Raw genomic sequence first — 21,785 nt, forward strand, 5'->3', positions numbered from 1 at the left:
ATCGAAATTAACGTTGCGTATACTTCCGGTCGAACCCTATTGTCCAGGGGCCAGGGCAAAGTGAAAACATGCAGGCACAAGGTTTGCACGCACGGGCCCTGAAGTGATTTCGGGTTGGAAAACGCAACCCCGGAAGGCCACGAGTATCACAGGGCCCCAGGTGGAAGCTTGGTCGCCATTATCACGCGTGGACGGGGATTGAATGGTTATGGATGTTATGCTGCTAGGACGATCTGACGGGACGTACCGTTGCAAGCCGTGGAAAGAGAAACCAATAGGGTTTTACAGACTGTTCGCACGGACGGACTCGGGTTTAGTTCGCCGATGATTTCATGGTTTCAGAAGTTGTAAATCCTAGTAAGAAAGAGAGCCATGGTTATCCTGGACAAGGGTGCATGGCAATATGATCTCTACATAGCCGCTCGATCATGTTTCCAACCATATATATTCACCTTGCATATGCATAAGGATTGAAAGGCAAATTCCACCAGATGCTTCTCCGTGGCATGTTTCCGTTCCCGCATGCGAAAAGAAGGTTCTCTGATTTCTTATGGAATAGAAGTCTGATGTAATAGGGTCCCAGCTTCTCATATATAGTGGATATGTCTGTTATTTCTCTTGAAGCTGCACCTAAGTATCGTGAAGACTTTTAATCATAAATAGCCGAGATTATGGGTCGCTCTCCTTCATCGTGCCCAGGTAAGTAGTTCTGATTACCCTGCAATGCCTTTATTAGCGTTTCAATTTAGATTTCTATAATGTAAAACGATGCTTTCTGCAGAATATGGTGGCACAAGGTCACCATTTCCTAGCACATACATATCCGCATGATTTTACACATGGATACTTCGAAAGTCATCAAGTGTATCAGACCTGTGCCCACGAGACCTGTATAATACAGGTTGTAACGGGCCTGGTGGAAGGGGTTGGTGTATTCAGTTCAAACGCGGTTTCAATTTGGCATTCAAGTGCGTAGTTACTGCAAGCTCCCACCTCATAATGTATAAAACCAGTTGGCGGCAGTTTTCTTCTTATATACCCGTTTTTGCATATTCTCTGAACACGTTTCGTTCCGTAGGGAAGTCGGAATATTGTTTTCGCGCTCCGGATCTCCTACAACAAATGCGACTTTACATCTCATCGCGTGGTTTCATGGCAGCACACATCCAATCCCATCTCAAAGCCTGGAGAAACAAAATCTAGTTTCTAACAAGAAACGAGAAAAGTAAAACAGCCAGTTGAATGCCGATGAAATTGGAACAAATGGATATGTGTATTTATTTGTGCACTTATTTCAAGCAAAAGGAGAATAAAAAGGGGAAAAATAAAAGAAAAAGAAAAGAAAATGGGGATTCAAAACGAAGGCCATAACCGGGTCAAGGATAAGCGGAGCAAAGCATGTCGCATCAACGAAGAAAATACATTTCAGCGACTATAAAGTCGAAGGGAACCACAGCCATCCAGCGCAATCAAAGCAAACCTCGAATTTGACACCACCAAACAATCCAAGTGCACCATAAAGATCATAATCGCCTTCCAGGCCCACAACACCGCCCGCATCCTCATCGACCTCCTCATGTAGATCCCAGATCTCTTCAATTTTGCCATTTCGAGTGAAGAATATCTCCACCCGAAGTGTTGGTGATGCACCATTTGCTTGAGCAGTGGCCAACGAGTCTGGAGAAGGCAACGCAAATTTCATTCCTAATCCAACTACTTCGCCAATTTTGAATGGGGCGGTGAACTCCATCCCGCCCCAGGAATCGTTTACAAATCTGCACCCGTCATCTGAGAAGACGCCCACGCTGCCTCGTTCCCAACCGGGTGATCGCCAAGTTGGATATGGTTGAGCCGCGAATCCGATGGAAAATCCACTCACTTGGTCGTTTATTCCATTGCCCTGGCCAAGGAATTTCGCCTCAAAGTATATCATCTTTGTTCGTTCTGTCGCTAGAGGAGAGTCTTTCGCCGGAAAATACAACGGCAAACTAGTCAACAGAATGCAGTCTCCGCCACGGTCCTTGGTATGTCCACTCCATCTTCCCCTTCCCGCGACTTCTAACTCACCGTTGTATTCTTGGGGTCTGACTGGTCTAAGGTCAAAATTTTGAACAGCGCTATAGATAACGTCAGAAGGTGTATATGGGGTCCATAGCGGGGTATTATCACAGAAGTTATGTGCTCGATCTGCATCTTCTGCGGATGCATTTCCCGTATTGGAATATAGGTAGCCTCCAACCGGGGGAGGGGGAAACATAGCTGTGTCTGGGACAGCTTCCTCCCAGTTGTGATAGGGCGGCGGATTGTCGGACGGCGCCTTGGGTTTTTGACCGTGATTTCCGTCTTGATAACCAGGTGGACGCCCGGAAGTTTCAGGAAGGACAGGTTCTGGACGTTGATTTTCCGTTGCTTCAGGTATCACAGTGTGGCTGCTGGGCCCCGAGGCATTCATCTCAGCGTATCCAAAGACACGGCATTTTTCATCACCTGTAGATAGAGCTGATGGATTGGTGATAGCTTGGTGCATATCTGCTTGGTAAGGAGCCGCTGGGCTGATAACCTTTTTCTTGTTTCGAGAAGAAATGTTGTTGATGTCGACAGGTCGGCTAGGAGCAATGATTTCGTCTCGATCGTCCTTTCCGCAGCAAGGAAATGCCATTATCACAGGATATGTGGATAGAATATGAAACGAAGGGAGTTAACCTTGAGATGTTTCCTCCGTCATGAATATATAAAACACAACTGGAGGATGCTTTTGCGTATAGAATTGCTTCCCGTTATTTAAACATATATGTACCGCAACAAAATAGTAAAACCAAGGCGAAATTGAAGAGATGGCCTCCGGAAGACACAATATAATACGTGAATCCTCCTTTTGAAATCCAACAGGCAGGGATGGAATGAAGAATAATCCTGAAGAAAGGTTAGGCAGAACTTGAAGAAGAATGAGAAAAGCTGCCTTGCTTACTCTTTTTCAAAACTGAATAAGATTTGATTAAGGGTATAATGCAAATATCAATATTGAAGAAATTCCGATGAATGCTCAGGAATTCCAATTTAATAATTTGTGGAACTTTTAAGATAACTTCTCCGCATTTAATGGTAGAGATTTTAGGCGCGGTGTCGTGGCTGAGCCTGTCGGTGATGTCATTTGTTGATGGGTGGATGTCCAAATAAAGTTGTGGGTCCATATTAAGCTTAATAATCTTAACCATGGTTTGATGCTGAAGTCTAAATTGCCTCAAACCCTTGGTCAATGACCATTACCTCAGCAATAGGACGTAGTTAATTAACCCAGAAATTGTTGTTCGACCACCCTACTAATGGTAATGACTTCATCTCTCTTCTACAAGACCATCTCAACCAATTTAATTCTTCTTTCACTCGCAAACGAGGCCCCTGTCGTCTTCAGAGTTGTAAGGTTTGAAAATCTCGGCAAGTATTCCGTTCTTGAAACTGTATCTAGAGTTCCAAATCTCCGAGTTCCCGGTCGACGTACGGAATGAGGTCAAACGTAAACCTAGAGGTGCAGCCGATTCTGATATGGAAATTTCCACTTCGCAAACTCGCTGTGTAATGTGGCTTCCCGTTCGATGTCATACAGGGAAAAGGCGTTGGTTGTATCAAGCGGTAATTTGCTCTTGAAATATGCCATCAACCATAGCTTGAGAGAAAGTAAGGATTGTTAAGTTTCGAGAACATACCAGCAAACGCGATGCTTCTATCTTTCATGATAGAGACGGAACAGCGGGAGCATGGCCCCTGAAGCCGAATAGTTGCGTATATTTCTCCTAACCCCACTCTGTGGATTTAAAGACACTGTTTGCTCTTGAACCCGTGGGAATTGGCTGATAATTACTCTTTCTCCTTTCACGGCCAGTTTATCGGGTCCAGAAGCTGCATGTGGAAGCCCAGACTGAGAGTCAATTTCTCAGGGAGAATTTTAGTGGTTGGTAAGAGAGGTCAAGCCAGCTGAGTAGTTAAGGGCATCTGTGGTAAGTGACTCTCCGGTGGTTAAGTGGAAGGTTTTAGAAGAAAGATTGGATATATCTAAGATATAAATTTGGATCTTTTCTTTATACACAAAGTCGAAGAAGTCAGTGGGATTCTTCAAAATTCCAAATCTAGCACCTGACTGGAATCCGTTTTTCCAAGGTTTCAGCTTCTTGGTTTTCGAATGCTGAGCATATTAAGTAATGGAAAGACGATGGCCTCTAAAATTAACCATAACAGTCTTCCAACCATCTACCAGATGCCGTCTTATGAATAAGTCTACTGATTTTGCTACGTCCATCGACATCTCCCCAGGAGCATGGACTAAACCATGACAAAAGGCGTGTATTCACCAAAATTTCAACACAGATGCTGAAAGGAGTAACAAATCATGACAACATCCAAATTTGACCAGTTCCAGAAGAGTGGATAACAAGTCTACCATGATATCGGATGATGCATCTAGATATGCGACGTCTTGTCGAGACTGGGATGCACCAAAACAACAACGCTGCTAGCAGAATCGAGCGTCTTTGGCTGCGCTTTCAAATTTTTGAAGTGGAATAGCGGAACCCCAAAAGAATCTGACCCTCTGAGCTACGGAGGCTGGGTTTGTTATTAATTCCCGTTTCAATAATCAATTTTTTGTTAAGAATATGTCTTCTTGCTCAGCCGAGATGTCGTTCCCATAGTTAAGGAGCCAAATTTCCCGTTAATCCTTTTCTTGACCGTTTTGACTTAGATCGGATTTTCGAGTATACACTGTACTCAACGTATGCTCGTAGGGATCTGTATACAGATCCTTCCGATATACGTTCATCATGTGAAACCCCAAGCGCCTCAGGATCCATAGGGAAATCATTGAATTCGTATGTTCCAGCTAAGCTAATTATTTGAGAACAGTCCAGAATACAACCGTTCTTGCGCTCATACCCTACCTATAGATGATGGTGCGTCTAGGAGAACAATCTTTTTTGATGGGGAAACGTCTAGATAAGTGTTTATCATAAGTAGCCCATATACAAGTGAGGTATTGGGTTTTCAGAAAATTATCCCTATTTTCTAATATCAAATTTACTTAGAAGGGCGTCAGGGAGAAGTGTGAGTGGAAGTGTATTGAATTGAATTTCAAAGTTGAAGACTTTGCCTCAACGGCTCCAACAATCACCAAATCTGCACTTTCAGAATTCATTTTCTTGGGTTCCTGGTATAAATGTTTTATCGAGTCGGGTCTTGCTTAGTTCTCTCCGATATCTTGCTTTCCTCCCTGGAGGTGTATTCACCCCCTGAACAAAGGAATTAATCAGCCATCAACAACAGTGATGACAGTTAGACATGCAAATTGTTTCCCCTTCCTATTCCAATGTGTAAAACCACATTCAATTCCTCATGTAAATCAGGCAATCAGAGCCCCAATATTTCCAGATTAGTGATTGAAGAATGAATCTTGTCCCCAATTTGTCAGCTACAGTGATAGAAGCAATGCCCTCTGGAATCCACCGCGGACATGCTACTTTGCCGTTATTCTTATGCCCCAACATTGATACTATCACTAAGGCAACCCGACGTACTGCTCGATATCCCATTTTCTTTTTCGATAATCGGCCCAGTGAATCCACAGCCGTGAGTCGATGCGCCAAACAAAAAATTTTAACAAGGTTTTAGGGCTTTCTCCCCCTTTCTTTCCATTTTTCTTACATAGTTATTGGAGATCCTTTTTTGTTTCGGACCCTTCCATCACGTGACCCGTATTCCACCGTATAGTCGTTCTCGTTGTTTAGCAATCTTTGCAGTCGATCAAGTTTGCCATTCTGTCATACTGTTTGTAATCAACTGTTTGATGTTAGTTTCGGTTGTGCAACACGTCTTGCAAAGATACATAAGCAACTACCCCCAAAATTATTCCAATCCAGAACTCGGGTGACATAGTTCCTAGAACGCTATTCGAAAGAGATCATAACATGGTTCCTTCAACTTCTAAATCATTCCCACAACCCAATGGTATGCGCTCGTTCTGGCATACAGAGCTAGATGCCCTAGAGAATCACCGCTCAACTGAAAGTCTCCCGAGCGAATGTGATGTCCTGATAATAGGAGCTGGGTACGCAGGCGTCTCTACCGCGTATCACCTTCTACATGATAATCCATCACCGCCCATTGTAGTAATTCTTGAAGCCCGTCAGGCCTGCTTTGGAGCCACGGGCCGAAATGGCAAGTCTTTTAAATTTTAAATATGTTTAGATATCAATACCCAAACAAGAGATGGGGAAAATCTGTCTCTTTTGTTTTTATCCGTTCGATAAATCTTATACACGATTTTTTAGGCGGGCATTTGCGGCCCAACCGTTTTCTTCCCATAATAACACATGCAAAAAAACATGGACTTGAAGCTGCGATCGAACTGTCTAATTTCGAGGCCGATCATATACCGGCGATTGGAGAGGTGATTAGAAAAGAAGGGATTGATTGTGATTTCACGTTGACAAGGAGTTTTGAGGTGCTTCTTCGAGAGGACCATTGTGAGGAGATTGCAAGAGCATATAAGGAGCTCCTGAAATTAGGAATTCCCCTCAGACAGGATGTGCAGTACACATCAAAGGATGCAGAAAGGGTTCGTTCGGAACACCCTCTTTGGAAAGTGCTAAATATCATAAACACTCTCCGCCCCTCCCGATTGAGAAAATCAAGTACCTCAATATCTAAAAATTCTAACTGCCTAGATATCTGGCGTCAAATTGGCCAAAGGTTGTTTCCACTACACAGCCGCACATATCTGGCCATATAAATTCGTCCTACACCTCCTTTCCACCCTAACCTCCCGCGGCTCCAGCAGCGTGAACCTGCAAACCAACACGGCCGTCACCGAAATCTCCGAAACGCCAGATCCAGTCACAGGGGCGTGGACCGTAGTTACCGAATCACGGGGCTCCATCAATGCAAAGAAAGTAATCCTCGCCACGAATGCGTATACCGCAGCTATCGCACCTCAATATGCAGCCGCATCGTTACCCCTGAAAAGAAGCACCCTCCTTACTTACCCAACACGTACAGTCTGCAGTGGGGGGCTGAGAAGTATGACTATTTGATTCCACAGCCAGATGGTAGTATCATTGTAGGAGGTGGAAGGAAGGACTATGTCTCCGATCTGGAGAGTTGGTATAACAATACCGATGACAGAGAGCCTATACAATCTGCCAAAAACTATTTTGACGGATACATGCAGCACCACTTTATTGGTGGGAAGATAGTGATGCTTATACAGAACAGGTGTGGTCTGGAGGTAAGTTTGAAATGAATGAGATTGAAGAATCATGGTTGTCAATATAGCCCGGCATTGCATAAAGAAGAATGCAGATTGGAGTACAAACATCCTAAATGCATAAGCTATCTATACTCTTTGCTGACGTAATGGAATGAATAGTAATGGGCTTCTCTACAGATCTCCTCCCGCACGTGGGACCCATACCAGGCAAACCAAATCAGTATATCTTAGCCGGTTTCAGTGGTCACGGCATGCCCATGGCGTTCCTTACTGCAAAGGGAATCGCCAAGATGATCCGTAATGATGAAGGGAATGGAGACTTGCCGTTTGAAAAGACGGGAATTCCACGATTGTACAAGATGACTCGGGAGAGATTGGAGTGTGATCGGAATGATATATTGGCGGCGAAGCTTGGGGTTGACAAAGTTAACGTGAGAGGCGAAGTGAGGGTTTGAAGTAGGATGAAGAGGATACAGGCGGGGGTTTATCTGTTGAGAGATAACCAATATATATATTAAAACAGAAATACTAAACTGAATATGAAAGAAGGGTAAGCGGATGAAGGAATTGTCCGTAATATAATCAATTCCACAGCATATCCGAAGTAACATTTAACAGCGCTCCAATTATGTCTCCTAAGTTCTGAGGAACATTCTCCCGTTGCAAAACTAAGAAGTGATGCCAGAAGCACAATGGCAACTGCATTTATGGAGAATACCACAGTTGGGAATTCTTATCCGCCATGCTGAGATCATGGCATTCAGGGTAATTCCAACAAGGCAGAAAAAACGAGCTCCCAGCTGACTCAGCTTGAGAATATGATCAAGTGGATGGTAGTATATATTCGAGTTATTATCGGCTCTTTGGCTTCGGATTCTATGGAGGGACCTAATTTCTTATTGCCTCAGTTGTTCTCCGATGAGGCAGCAGCTGAATAGGCTGTTTCTGCAGTCGAATATTTCGCGTCACGTTGGAAACTAATGTGCCCATCGATACCATCGCTGGAGTCGTTATTTTGAACGGGAAAGTTTGCTATGGAGGAGATAGGATTGCGATTGAGATTACCGCCTGACTTCGGATTTAGGGAGTCCTCACGAGCATTAGACCTAATGATGGAGGATCGTCGTAGCGGTAAGGTGTGGGAGATTCTATGACAACGCTAAAGCGAAGATGGTCAAAGGACCGATGGTTTGAAAAAGAGATAGAGCAGACAAGGAAACTGTTAGTGCAATAAATTCAGGGGTAGAAAGGGGGAAAGGACGTCAAGGGGTATTTATGTCGACGATGTTTTGAAGGTTGAAGTTGAAGGGATTGAGGGTGTATGACACGGTAAGCCAAGCCGAGCCAAGCGAATGTGGTTAATTACTGTGGAAGCGACATCACTGGGTTCTGGATCTTCAATTAATATGCACTTTCAGTCGCTAGTTAGAGAGGAACCAAGGCAAACACAACAGTAATATTTCTGGTTGCTTCCTGGATTCCATGAGCTTACCAGACCTGTGTGAAGTAAAACTACTCCACAGCGTTTCTCCTCCCCTTGTTACTCCGTGGCAATGATTTTGGGGCCCATTATTGTGGGACAAGGCAGCGGGAGTGCTGAACGCAATCTCGCAGTCCCATTTTCCCATTTTTCCTTGGGGGTGAAGGCTGTCACAAATATTAATTAGGTGGATTCTGAATCTTAGGCTGTGATACCTAAATACCTGCGAATTCAACTGGAATAAGGTTAAAATTCTAGTTAAATGTGGATTAACTCCTATATTTCACTTTATGCACACACATGCCAGCAAGACGGTGGTAACTGATTGGATGACATGTGCAAAGAAAGGGGATTCTTGTGTAGCTGTTCGGAGAGAACTCTCTACGGAAAGGAACTGGAGAATCTATAGAAATCCGACATTTTCTCACGAAACTGAGTAACATTGGGGATATGCAGCCCCATAACAGTAACTAGCTACTTGTAACATAGAGCTTGCACAGACGGCCGTTTATCGGCTTTGGGGGACTCTTGGGGCGTTGAGCCCTTGAGTGGTAGGGAGGGCCTTGACTGAGGGCCCGCAAAGCTCAGGTGGGCGAGTTACACAGTTACGCACGAAAACGGAACCGTGGGATTCGAGGAGCGGCATTCTCAGATAAATATCCAAGGTATGTAATACTACCTAGGTGGAGAACATTGCCCAACAGTATACAAACATGTACAATCCTTGAATTCCCTATATCAAACATGCAACTTTTCCGTACCACTCCCAGGAATCCTGTATCTCGATGGTCGCTTTCTTCTATGTTTGTTTCAGCAAGTTTAAAAAAAACAGAGTTTTCATTCTCATTAAGTTTCATGTTTCATCATGCTTTCGGCAAAGGCTTCCTTCATTCCTTCACCCTCCAATCTGCGGAAATTGAGTACAGTTAACTAGAATCCAGGACTCCCAAATGGCTGGTATCATAACATATTCCATATTTTGCCCACTTTCAGCGGAGACGCGTTGATTAGTCCTGTTTCCACATCCTCCGTTTTACCCAGCACATGAGATAGACGACTCTGTGCGCCGTGCTTGTACATAAATTATCCGAGTGCTACGATGGGCGGATAAGGGTGATACATAGTATCCGTGGACCGGATATCGATCTTTGCAACCTGTCCGGGGCGACCCTGTCCACCCACAGGTTGGCCTCAACTCAGCTATCCATTGCCGCGTCCAATAAAAGCGCATCTCGTGGATTCATGGATTTCATCTTCCAGGAAACCCGGGTTTGACTGAACATCTCTTCTGCGCTGCGCGTTTCTATTCTCATTGCTTGTCAAGCCTTCTAGGCCCTCTAAACACTGAGACATATTTGCGCCCCAGCATGTGACTTCTCTGGTGTTCTTTCATGGGTACTTCATTCAGCTGTTCTACAGTTCCGAAGTACGGGGTGGTTAACTATAAGAGGCTAGTTATTAGTTTAGTGGTGCGTACGCAAGTAATTTGGGAATCTGAGGGGAGAGAACCTCCAGCGCGGAACTAGAAAATCGAAAGAGAAAACCCGATCTGACGCCACTGAAATCGTGACCTCTTAATTCTCGCTGTCCAGCTGAGGCGTATTCAAAAATAAAAAAAATAAAAATAAAAAAAATAAAAAACAAGGAACAACATAGGGTTATGTATTCCACGCTGAGCTTCAAACACATTTTTTAATCGCTATTGTCGCTCGCTTCGCCGGTTTTTCCAATTCATCGATTCTTCCAGTTCTCCACCGTCCCGGATATCCCATATCTGCCGCACCCGCCAGAAGTTGAACGAGGCCCTTCTGCGGGGCTATTTGTTCGCTCCTTCGCACCGTTTTGAGATCGTAGTGTGGATCCTTTTTTTTTTCTTATTTTTCTTCTTCTTCTTTCTCATCGGGTATCCTGGCTTCTTCAGCACGCATACCAACCAACCTCCCCAGAATTTCTGTGTTGATCACTTCATGCATGGCATATATCATCATTCTTGTTATTGCTTAGTTTTGATCATAACTTCAGAGCTTTTCAGATCATCATCTTTGATTTGGGTAGACGGAAGCTTTATGCCGTATTTCATGATATTCTTTTTTCCATTTCTCTTTCTTTTTTTCATATTGTTTGATTTGTTTCGTTTCATCTGACAGAGAAAGTGACTATGAAACGGAGTCATTAATCAATGTTGTCAGTGATTTCAATTCTCATCTTTTATGATTGTTTTCTTCTTATGTCATAACCATCATCTTTAACTATTCACTGATCTATTACTTTGTAAGCAGTTTGTTTTTATTTTTCTCACTTTGTTTATCTCGTTGTTTTCATTTGTATCTTCAGTCATTCTGTTTTGTCCTCAAGCAACCGTGCATCACGCGACCCTACCCAACCCAAACCAGTTGGTAGTGCGCAGGTTCAAGACCTCGAATCCATCCTCCCCTGAGAACCCTTGACAGCAGCCCAGTCATTCGCATATGTACAGCTTGGGGTGATCTCTGCGTTCTAGTGTAGTGGATTGAGGATTGAGGGTGAGAAAGTTACTCTGCCACGTCCATCTGAACTCACCGCTGGGCCGGCGATCTTGATAACATTTGCATTTCACGGAGTGCAATACGTGACTGTGAATCTTATGAAATCGGAACCATGCCTGGTTTGGTATGCGAGCAAGACCATACGGAGCCCTTGAAGTCTCTCCTTACGGTCGAGCCACCATCAGCAGTCACAGATTATAAGGTGAGTCGAAATAGGTTTCTTGCAGCGTGACAAGCTGCACAGGCTTCAAACATTTGTATTCCATAAAAAACTCAAAAGAAAAACAGAATCTTGAAATTGCAACCCTGTTTTGAAGTATAATCTTCAACTATCTACTGGGGGGGCTAGCAGGCTCAAAAATGGATGCTGACCACCAAAATCAGGACATACATCTTGAGGCCGCCGAGGCTAACACTGCTGAAGCGAGCAAATCTCCACGGGAGTTAACACACCCTACCAATGCAGCCACTAAACTCTCCCAATTAGACGGAAGGTCTGAAATCTGCGTTTCGCCGTCATGGGCAACAGACAAGGAGAGAAGAGAAAAGAAGAGGGAATTAAAAAGACTGGCCAGAGAAAAGAAAGAGTTGGAACGGTTTTTGAAACTTGAATCAAGGAATACTGATCAAGGCTCAGTCAGAGAGCCTCGACGTTTAACAAAGAAGCCACCATCCAATACGCCCAGTCGATCCTCAAGCATAAAGAGCTATCTTCCACGCTCCTCTACGGCTCCGTCAGTTTTGGCATTTTGGTCCAATAGCGCATCAAAAGCTAATTCCACAAACGAACCTGACACTGGCCATTCAGCCCCTCCACCGACAGGTGCCGAGCCAGTGCGTACTTCATTGGAAACCATGAAACCCATATTTACAGGTCACTGGCCATATCGTTTTGGGATGAAGACGACCCAGGTTGCAGCAAATAATAATGATCCCTCCGGTGATTTAAATTCTGTCCCTCCACAATCCATGCCTTCGAATCCATCAGATATTCCAGGCCGTCAACTCCACGCAACCAAAAAGCATGCGGATTTACGCGCTGCTGCAAACTTCTTTCGACTCAATGGTTCTGGCTCCCAACCCATCGAATCAGCAACTTCTAAGACATCTTGGAGTAAGGAAGTTAATCGCCAACTGTCAGTTGGGGGCGGAAAGAAGCTTCGACGCAAATCTCTCAAAGCAGAACACGAACCACACATGTATTCTTTGCGTCGAGGTCCTTCTGATAAGAACGGGAACGACACGAAATCATCCGGACAACTTGAGAATAGCACACCTTCCACAACTGAATGTTGTCTATCTCCGACTGCGTTGGAATGCCTATCTCCAAGTTTGCAAAATGATTCACAAAGTACCGTTTTTAAGTCTGCTGAGAGCATTTATACATTGAAAGATATTACCAACCAACAGAACAGTGAAGCAAGTTTAACAAAGAACGCCCCAAAGGATGCGGTCAAAAAACCCGCTTCAAAACCCCCTTCAAGACCTCAAAAGGCTATAAAAAACAGCGCTGGTAATCAGCGTGGACACGGACGAAGGCCATCATGGAGTGAAATATTTAAAAGCTCTAATCGTGGTTCTAGTGTCACTCTCAAATGTCGTGTTCAATCTTTGGAACCAGCCCAGAAAATGCCGAACGGGGAAGTATCCGAATTTAAAACTAGTGGACCATATGAATCTGCCTATTCCATTGACGATATTTTCGCAAGCCCTATTTTCAAGCTAACAAATCCGATCAAGGAGGAGAATGGACTTGTCAGCACCAAAACTAAAAATGCTGTTAGTGATTTGGCGCAGGTGCAGCCGCAAACTGACTCCAACCAAGACATTACACAAGCGAAACTTTCTCCCGAGCATACCCTAATCCAGGAGACAACACCAGTCACCGACAGCCCGTCTCTGGAGCCGTCGGTCAACACTCCAAATATCAGACGACCTGAGAATACTATACGATTGGTATCCAAACCACTAAATAGTGATTCCCAATTCAAGTCATCCCCGTTAGCTGCTCCGCCTCTCAATACCCAAGAAGATGAGGCATCTGCTCAATCAGGACAAATATCTAAGTGCAAAAGTTTTCCATCTGTTATATCCCCTGTTGCTGCTCCTCAGCAGTTAGAGATTTCAAACGGTAAATCTCTGCTTTTTTTCACAAGGCTGTTAGGACATACCAGCAAAAAAGATCAAACCCCAGGTGTCTTTGACTCTCGTAGCACAAAGAAGCCAGGAAAGGCGGTGACTTCTGGTAAAGGGAAAGAAAAGTCGGCGCCAATGACTACATCAACAGAGCCGCCGAAACCGAAAGACGAGGATGGCAAGGCTGCTGCCAAGTCTCCAAACTCAGTGGATGATACGCCACCCGCAAGTGCAGACATCTGCCATAACAAATCTGTCTCCCTGTTGGAAAACCCCACGAATAATGATTTCCAAATCCCACCAAAATCCTCTAAGCGCAATAATGGAAGATTCCCTACCAGTTCTCACCGAAAATTCACTAGTTCCGTAGAACTCCCTAGTACTACCAGTGATGGAATCGAAACCCGGCCCCAAAAGAAGCACTCCATTTCCATAGAAATACCCAAAAGTCAACTGCCTCTTGATTCACGTACAGTGAGACACAATAGCAGTAGACCCTCCTCCAGTCAACCCTCCCCTGCACTATCAAGCAGAAAATCTACACCAACAATCTCCTCACTCCACACCTCAAAGCACCCAAAAATAAACCCAATGGCACCCAGCGATTTCCCTTCCTACACAACCCTCGAAAACCAAACACAAACGACAACGGGACCAATATATGACGCCCGCCTGGGCTCATCCAGTCGACAAAGCCTTGCCAGCAGTGTTGGGGGCAGTCGAGCTGCAGCTCAACGACCCGCGCGGAAGGGAACACCCGTCGCAAAAATGTTCGTGATCTGCTGCCAGTGCAAATATTGGCACGACATGCCTTCGGACGTATATGCCAAACTTGCTTTCCCCCACGGCGTACCCGCCACTGATCCCCTTTTTGGCGATGATCAATACAGCTCCCGTTACCAGCAGCAGGTTCCTATGGCAAGTGGTGCATTATCTGCTCAAGGTGGTGGCAGTAGCAGCACGGTTACCGAAACGAGCTCAGGCGCTTCCAATAACAATGTTGCGATGGATAATAAATCGCCACGTGGCTCTCGGCCGTCATCTTCCAGCTCTTCCTCTTCCAATAATTTCACGGTGACATGCTGTTGGTGTGCACATCGGATGGTTAAGATTTGTTGTGCGGGTTGGACTACTATTGTCTATCTCCATGAGCGGCACCACTGAATGGAAAATGAGGGTTGAAGAACTCTTTTATGTTGACAATCTTGTGCATTTGAAAAAATGTTCGGTGATAGAATACGCCCATTTGGGAGTGGTCTAGAAACAGGCCTGGCACACCTGATATATCTGGGAAATTTTTCATCGATGTTTACGTTGATTATGTTCTAGTTCTAGGACTTCGCGGGTTCTTTAGCTAACCGTTACGTGATGCTTTCCTCCCTAATTTCTCTATTTCTCTTCACTTTCGTTGCATTATTTAAATTTTGTATTTTTTATTTTGTATTTTTTTTTTTTTTGGAATTGAGCAACTCGGGCTCTTAGGGCGTGGCGTTTTGAAGCAGAAGTTCTATACTGATCATAACAAATCTTCTAATTGTGGTGAATCTCAGCAAAAGAACATGTGATTTCGGAGCACCAACAAACCTTCCATTGAAGATTATGAAATTTTCCCCCATTTCTTTTCTTTTGGTCTTTGGTCTTCTGCTGTCACTTGGGGGCTCAACATCGGATGTATTTACGAGCTCTCTGTTAACGGGGGCGGGAAGGGGTTACGGGGCCAGGTTTAGTGGGATAATTTGGAGGGGAGCCTTTGGTGACGTCAATTGTTTCGTTCACTTAGCCCTTATTTATTTCCCCTTCATTATCACACACACAAAGCTTTTTGATTTGAAATTGTCTTTTCCTGCAACGAAAGTATTGCCCTTAACTGTTATTAACAGTGCGTCGGGTACAGGCGCTTAAGCAAGTCTCAGAAAGTTGCTGATTTTAATGATGCTGAGGTTTCTATGTAGTATATGAACAACGGGGAAGAGGAATACTGCCTGCATGTATCTTCAATCAAGTGGGCAGTCTTTGTAGCCGTTTCTTTCTCGTGCTGACACGGTCTTTTAAGAATGGAAAAATTAATTCATGGAATTGTACTCCGTAGCCTTTCCCCCAAGGTAGGTTATTACATCTAACTGCGGCTGTAACCTCGGGGAATACATTTATACAAATAAACCTGAAAACCCCTGGCGGAGTAAGGCGCTAAACAAAATTCTGAAGTTTAACGGAGTCTGGTTCGCGCAATAGATCGAAGCTCCGTGACTGGAGTACCAGAACCTTTGATTCCCAAGGCACTCGGTAAACACGAGACGAATCCAACCGATAACGTAGCTCAAGTAACTACCGAAGATGCCCATATCAGCTAACGTGTGGAACCGGGCGCTCTCGAATTCATTCAAGTTGGAGGCACAGAGTACTCTGTAACGTAGTAATCCGTGGATATTGGTTTACACCTTTTTTCATAGAACTTCCAAGTAATCCAGTGTTATATCTGGCATAATTTGGTAACCGGGAGTATTCGGGTCAATTTTGTGGGATGGAATAACTAGTTAATGTATTAACTATCGAATGCTTCCGAGTTCTAGTTAACTATACACTGGAATTTCGGGTCAAACCTCGCTTTAATATAGTAGATTTGATAATGATTAACTACACAAATATATTCGTTATTACTGCACCAATTTTATGTCTGGATATATTATCCTCTCTCAACTTCCTCAGATCCGTTCTCTTATCCATTGTTCATATATGCGGCACCAGCAGGTCTGTTAGTTTCAGTCGAAGTTACAGCACCCGGGATGGAGGAGATATATTTAATTAACTCTGTGGGAGCTGGTTAGTTAGTTTAGATTGATAAACATTTGTCTGGAAGTTCTCGAATACTCATGATTATTATTGCACTGAGTTTCAATATGCTCCTTCACGGCCAAATATCCGAAAATCAGATATCATCTAGAAAGTGCCCATCAACTCTCTTCAAGCAATCAATTTTAACTTAAACCTCCGGATCATAGGACTTATCTATTTCTCTGCAAAGTCGCATTAACTGACCCAAGGTTGGGCAGCAGTACAAGGCCAGATCTAAAGTAAATGGGACATGGAGCACACCCTCGAGTCTGTATCAATAATTACTGGTTAATATGAGATATAATGTTAATGCGCGGTGAAAGGGTAGAAGCACCTTGATGAATACTTGGAAATACGAGGTTCAAGTTAGCGAGTGAGCATTAAGGAAAATATTGCAAGATTATAAATAGTCGCCACGGTTCTGTTTTATATCTCAAGCTACAAACAATTTTGCTCTATCAATCTTAGTCTATGGTCAAATAATTTATATGTATTTGAATAAACAGCACGGAATCAAGGAGCAACAAGTGCGCCTTGAGCACTCATCCTCCAATAGCAAAAAGTGAAAGCAAAGAGGAAGCAAAATCAGATTACCATAAATGACGCAGCAAGTGCAGCAACCACATCGCACTTCCGCAGTCCTGGGGCACGGCCAAGGATCAATTGGGACTCCGAATTCCTCTCCAATGATTGGGCCGATCCTAATGTATTGGTCGAGATACACGTCAAACAACACTCAAGACCACAAATGACTTCCTACCCATGACATTACGAAGTATACCCAGAGCCACCAGTACCAAATTGATAGTTGATGGTATTCTTGCTGCTCCAAGCCTACTTCTGCGTCGTTAACTTTAACAAAGTCACGCACCTCCCCATACGAACGATATGCACCCCGTATAACCTCGAATCGCAAGCGACTACTGGATGGTAATCTCTGGAATTGACTGTTAGACTCAATTTATTGCTCTCTAGTTATAGCATACCCAGATTTTGACAGGCCGACTTCAAACTCGTGGCAGAAAATAAGGAGTCATGCATTCCAGGTAAGAATTCTTTTCAACAAAGAGAAAAATATCACTCCAAACAACTCTTAATCTATTCAAAGCTTGGGCGGTGTCCGCACCTCAAATTCCTGAACAGGTTGGCTATCGTCAGTCAGAGGAACAGGCAGCCAGCCGCGAATCGATCCATCTGTTGCAAAAATACCCGGACTGAAATCAGTTTCTTTCCCGTTAGCCACATTCTGGTTCCCGGCATCATTGCCATTATTGTTGTCAACAGTAACTTCCGCTACATTTTCCAAAGCATGTTTAACACCTTCATCCAGGTCAAACGGGACAGCGCATTCTCTCAGCATTTGAATAATTGCAGTTACATTCAGTTGCATCGTTCGCTCCGGTTCCTCAGCATTGACCCATCGCTTCATTGCCCAAGGGAATAGGACACCAGCATCTGATTGACTCATATGGGCTGACTTGACAGCATAAAAGACCCTGGGTTGTCGTTTGCTACTGACGACAGGATCAGGTTCAGGAGATCCAGGAACCGGGCGATTCGATAATGTGAATCGAGTTGCCTTGAGACCAGCTGCCCATTTGAAGAACTCGTCACTCATGATAGCCAAAACGTTTGCAGCCTGGTGCTGGCCCTTGGTAGAGTCGGCAGTGTAGCAGGGCAGCGGCTTCTCCCAAAGCCATTTCACATCATCCCCCAGTAGCGGAAGGTTCCAGAGATCGAGCAGAACAAGAGGTGAGGTTGGTGTAATTTGTGAAACGATCTTGCTGTCTGATTGTGGTTCGTATAAGGGTCGATACTGTGAGAAGTATGGTTCTGCTGCACTCGATGCTGGGTCGATTTTACTGACACGGCCCCAATATATGGACTTGACAAATTGGACAACACTTGCTGCCCCAAATGAGTGACCTGCCCACGTAATGCTGCTTGGAGAACGGACATCCAGGCTGGAAGTGAATACTGGGCCATTCGTACTGTTATCGTCGATCAGGTTTCCGATCTTTGCTCCAGCATCTAGCTTCAGAAGCGCATCGTGCACAAGACCGAATTCCCACAGCCGGATCCTCAGCTGGGCATGTCGTCTCCGGAGGATTTCTTCATCGAACATATGTTTCATCTGTTGGAACGGAACTCTTTCAGTATTCTGTCCGCTGGAATCTCTAATAAAGGAGATGTGGCTGCTTCCGTCCCGGTGTTCTGGAGCAATGACGATCATTCCGTAGCTCGACAAACACCCCAAAAGATAGCTGTACGTATTTCTGGAGCCCCCCAGTCCGTGGGAGAAAACCATTACGGGCCAACGCTTTGACTGGAGTGTTGATGGTTTCAGGGGTGCATTTTGATGGGCTGGTATCTTTGTCCATCTAATCATGTTTGGAAGAAGCCTGATATATTTGAAAAGTCAGTAAAATACGCCAAACAGGGCTTTGCAAGTGATACAAAGGTTGGAGAATGTGAACAGAATATGACAGGGGCCGGATTGGCTCAGCGTACGCTAAAATTGATGAGAGTCGCTTTGGAAAGCCTACGAACTCCCCCAATGCTCTAGTAAAGACGCCCTGCGGCTCTGGGATCCAGTACACGGGTTTCGATGGCTGTCCTACATGGTCCGCAGGGTAGAATACCCGGAATAGAATTGTAGAAAGAGGAATATCTGATTCCGGGGTAGGGGCTGGTGATTCAAGAGCTGACACGGGGATCTCAAGCTCGGAAGTGCCAACATTGTGTGGCCCTGTGTAAGGCGGGAATGACGGAATCCGAAGCAGCGAGAGGGCCATTATGCGACATGAAGTAGGGCTTCGTGAAATAGAGCGATGGACGTATGAAGGAATGTGTATCTATGAGAAATGACAACTTCTATATGGATTCTATACATGAATCTGTTGTGGCATTGTAGTTGGAATCTGATTATTTTCCCCCTCTACAGGGCCCACCAGAGAGCACAGACGACGAATTCTGTATGAAAACTTGCATCCATCTAGACAGATATCACTAATCATGCATGCCCTGTCACTTCGCGCATAAATGATCGTGTGTCTGGGATGATGTGCCAAGGTAGCTATTTCGAGATGATATTTGCCCAAAAGATCAAGGTTTCGCGGCGCAGACCGGATGAACGAAAGTGATCGTATGTATCCCTTAGAGGATTGTTTGGGAATCCAAATTCCAAGTTCAATACGCAAGCTTGCTAATATTTAAAGAAAAGCACTGAAATTTCCTTCTTAACGGTTCCTTAAAGTAAAAAAGCCCGAGTATGACTTTTGTGAGGCTAGGCTCGGGAGCTGCGCCTCACGTTCGCAGATCATCCACCAGCCACAACGATGTCAGCGAGCCCATCTCCAACTCCAAGACTCCAAACAAGCTTCTTACAACCAGACATACTCGACACGGCATTCCGCTTATAGCCATCACCTCCTCCAGCCATATTGTTGTCTTCTTCTTACGGGTAGAGACGCCATGGCGCGTCACAGACGGCTGTCTAATGCCTCGTCTTCTTCTTCTCTCCCAGAGCGAAACCAGGTGAGTAGAGACTCTCCCGCGGAACCTCGGAGATCCCGACCTATCATAGCCCACAACCAGATGCTAATCATGCGCTGGAACCATTCCAGGAGCTTGATAGCATGTACGATTATTTAGCAAAGGTCATTCTGCTTGGACCAAGTGGTGCCGGAAAGTTTGTACCCCCGTTTGATCATATCTCGCTGGACATGCAATATATCTGGAGAGATCCACCACCAAATCACGATATCTATATATCCCCATATTTCGACCAACCGACAGCAGAGTTGCTGACGTATCGCATTCATATATCAGATCCTGTCTACTCCATCGCTTTGTGAAAAACGAATGTATGAGCCCCCTTCCCCGTGCAACTTTTTAACACCTTCCCCGTACCTCATCTCGAACCCCTTTCACTTTTATATGCCTACATACTAGCAATAGTACTCACCCTAACACCAATTTACAGGGCGTGTCCTCTCCTCGCAAACAATCGGAGTCGAATTTTCCTCCAAAATCGTAAAGATAGGCACAGGTTCACGGTGGAAACGGATAAAACTCCAACTATGGGACACAGCAGGCACTGAGCGGTTCCGCTCCGTTTCGCGCTCCTACTACCGCGGCGCTGCCGGCGCAATCCTGATATATGACGTTGGGTCATATGCTTCCTTTACCGCACTCCCCACATTCCTCATGGACGCTAGAGCTCTTGCGTCCCCAAATTTAACAGTCCTCCTAGCCGGTAACAAAAGTGATCTATTGTCGCATGACAACTTGTCCCAAAACGTAGACTACAGCGATGACTTCCACCGATTTCCCCCAACACCATCAAGTACATCGAGCAAACAGACTACCTTCGCTTTTGATTCAGGTGGCGGATCGATACGATCAATAAACGGCCCGCCGGTAGGCACCAGGATGACTGCAACGGTATCCTCGGATGGGCGCGGGGTGACGCTAGAAGAAGCGTCGCGATGGGCAGCGAAATCCAATATACCAGTTGCAGTTGAGGTGTCCGCATTTTCTGGAGAAAACGTGGACGAACTTTTTAACCGGCTGGCACGTATTATCCTGACGAAAATCGAGCTGGGCGAGATAGACCCGGATGATCCTCAGAGCGGTATTCAATATGGGGATGGGGGCATGTATGGTACTGGAGCAAGTGATGGGGGCAGCGTGCGTAGCGGGATCACGATTGATGACTCTATGGCGCAAATGCGGAGGAGGAAGCCTCGTGGTCGAGGACCGGGAAGTGGATGGGCTTCGGGCATGAGGGAGTGGGAAGACGTATTTAGGCTGGGTGGTTCGAATACGCAGAGGGGTAGGTGTTGCTAACCTCCTACCACTTTCTGGTCCAGTACCCATGCTGGAGGACGGATGTTGTCCATCCAAATATCAGATGATGAAGGGCACAGCTAGATGGTTGATGCTCGCGCCGCGTCTCTCTGCATTTCCTCCTCCAGCCCCCGACATTGATCCGGATATCTTGCCTCCAATCTCCCCAGTGGATCCACAAAGTATTTCTCAGATCCCTCTACTTTTACATCGCTGTACATAGTGTATACCACCTTTCCATACCGCATGATATCCCCAGACCCTTGAATATTGGATATTTGCAACGACCGTTCGTTCCATCCAATTCATGACTTAGCATCCGCCCTGGTCCAGGGATTTCCCTATGCTCATCTCTTTCCAGCTAGTTTCATCATCGAAACTGTTTTTGCATTGCCACCATAATTGCGATTATCTAATCTGTGGATCTGGGGGGTAGTATTCAGTCCATTCTCTTCCATATACTCCTTGCACTGTATCTCCTGCATTTCCCATTTCTCTCATACCCTGCGGTTTTTTTTTTTTTTTTTTTTTTTTTTTTTGTTTCTTTTCATATTTTTTCCCTTTTTTTCAGCCCAATAATCTCGTCTCGTGAGATCCCGTACATGTACATGAGCAACATCTATTTAATCAATTATTACCTGCTAAGGTTTGGGTGAGAAGATAATGTGTATTTCTTGTTTTACAGTTATTAGTGTCAATATCTCAT

General features: G+C 44.9%; 6 protein-coding genes across 6 annotated transcripts; 3 read left to right on the top strand and 3 right to left on the bottom strand.

Moving 5' to 3' along the window:
* Positions 1-1,432: 1,432 nt before the first annotated feature.
* PAAG_08330 (hypothetical protein) lies at positions 1,433-2,659 on the bottom strand (the record flags this gene model as incomplete). The annotated part of the gene is made up of 1 exon (XM_002789688.2): positions 1,433-2,659. The coding sequence occupies one exon, from the start codon at positions 2,657-2,659 to the stop codon at positions 1,433-1,435; it is 1,227 nt and encodes a 408-aa protein (XP_002789734.1).
* A 3,295-nt stretch (positions 2,660-5,954) lies between these two features.
* Positions 5,955-7,710, top strand: PAAG_08332 (FAD dependent oxidoreductase superfamily; the record flags this gene model as incomplete). The annotated part of the gene is made up of 6 exons (XM_015846479.1): positions 5,955-6,171; positions 6,318-6,604; positions 6,714-7,043; positions 7,088-7,145; positions 7,217-7,273; positions 7,415-7,710. 6 exons carry the CDS (start codon positions 5,955-5,957, stop codon positions 7,708-7,710), a joined length of 1,245 nt encoding a protein of 414 aa, XP_015701143.1.
* Positions 7,711-9,935: 2,225 nt separating this feature from the next.
* Positions 9,936-10,875, bottom strand: PAAG_12543 (hypothetical protein; the record flags this gene model as incomplete). The annotated part of the gene is made up of 3 exons (XM_015848021.1): positions 9,936-10,121; positions 10,421-10,597; positions 10,753-10,875. The coding sequence occupies 3 exons, from the start codon at positions 10,873-10,875 to the stop codon at positions 9,936-9,938; spliced, it is 486 nt and encodes a 161-aa protein (XP_015702361.1).
* A 745-nt stretch (positions 10,876-11,620) lies between these two features.
* Positions 11,621-14,560, top strand: PAAG_08333 (hypothetical protein; the record flags this gene model as incomplete). Its single annotated transcript, XM_002789691.2, has 1 exon — positions 11,621-14,560. One exon carries the CDS (start codon positions 11,621-11,623, stop codon positions 14,558-14,560), a length of 2,940 nt encoding a protein of 979 aa, XP_002789737.2.
* Positions 14,561-17,330: 2,770 nt separating this feature from the next.
* Positions 17,331-19,023, bottom strand: PAAG_08334 (hypothetical protein; the record flags this gene model as incomplete). Its single annotated transcript, XM_015846480.1, has 2 exons — positions 17,331-18,630; positions 18,740-19,023. 2 exons carry the CDS (start codon positions 19,021-19,023, stop codon positions 17,331-17,333), a joined length of 1,584 nt encoding a protein of 527 aa, XP_015701144.1.
* A 679-nt stretch (positions 19,024-19,702) lies between these two features.
* Positions 19,703-21,079, top strand: PAAG_08335 (Ras family GTPase (Rab4b); the record flags this gene model as incomplete). Its single annotated transcript, XM_002789693.1, has 4 exons — positions 19,703-19,765; positions 19,855-19,919; positions 20,060-20,094; positions 20,214-21,079. 4 exons carry the CDS (start codon positions 19,703-19,705, stop codon positions 21,077-21,079), a joined length of 1,029 nt encoding a protein of 342 aa, XP_002789739.1.
* Positions 21,080-21,785: the final 706 nt, after the last annotated feature.

This window comes from Paracoccidioides lutzii, assembly GCF_000150705.2.
Source record: "Paracoccidioides lutzii Pb01 unplaced genomic scaffold supercont2.32, whole genome shotgun sequence".
Lineage (NCBI taxonomy): Eukaryota > Fungi > Ascomycota > Eurotiomycetes > Onygenales > Ajellomycetaceae > Paracoccidioides > Paracoccidioides lutzii.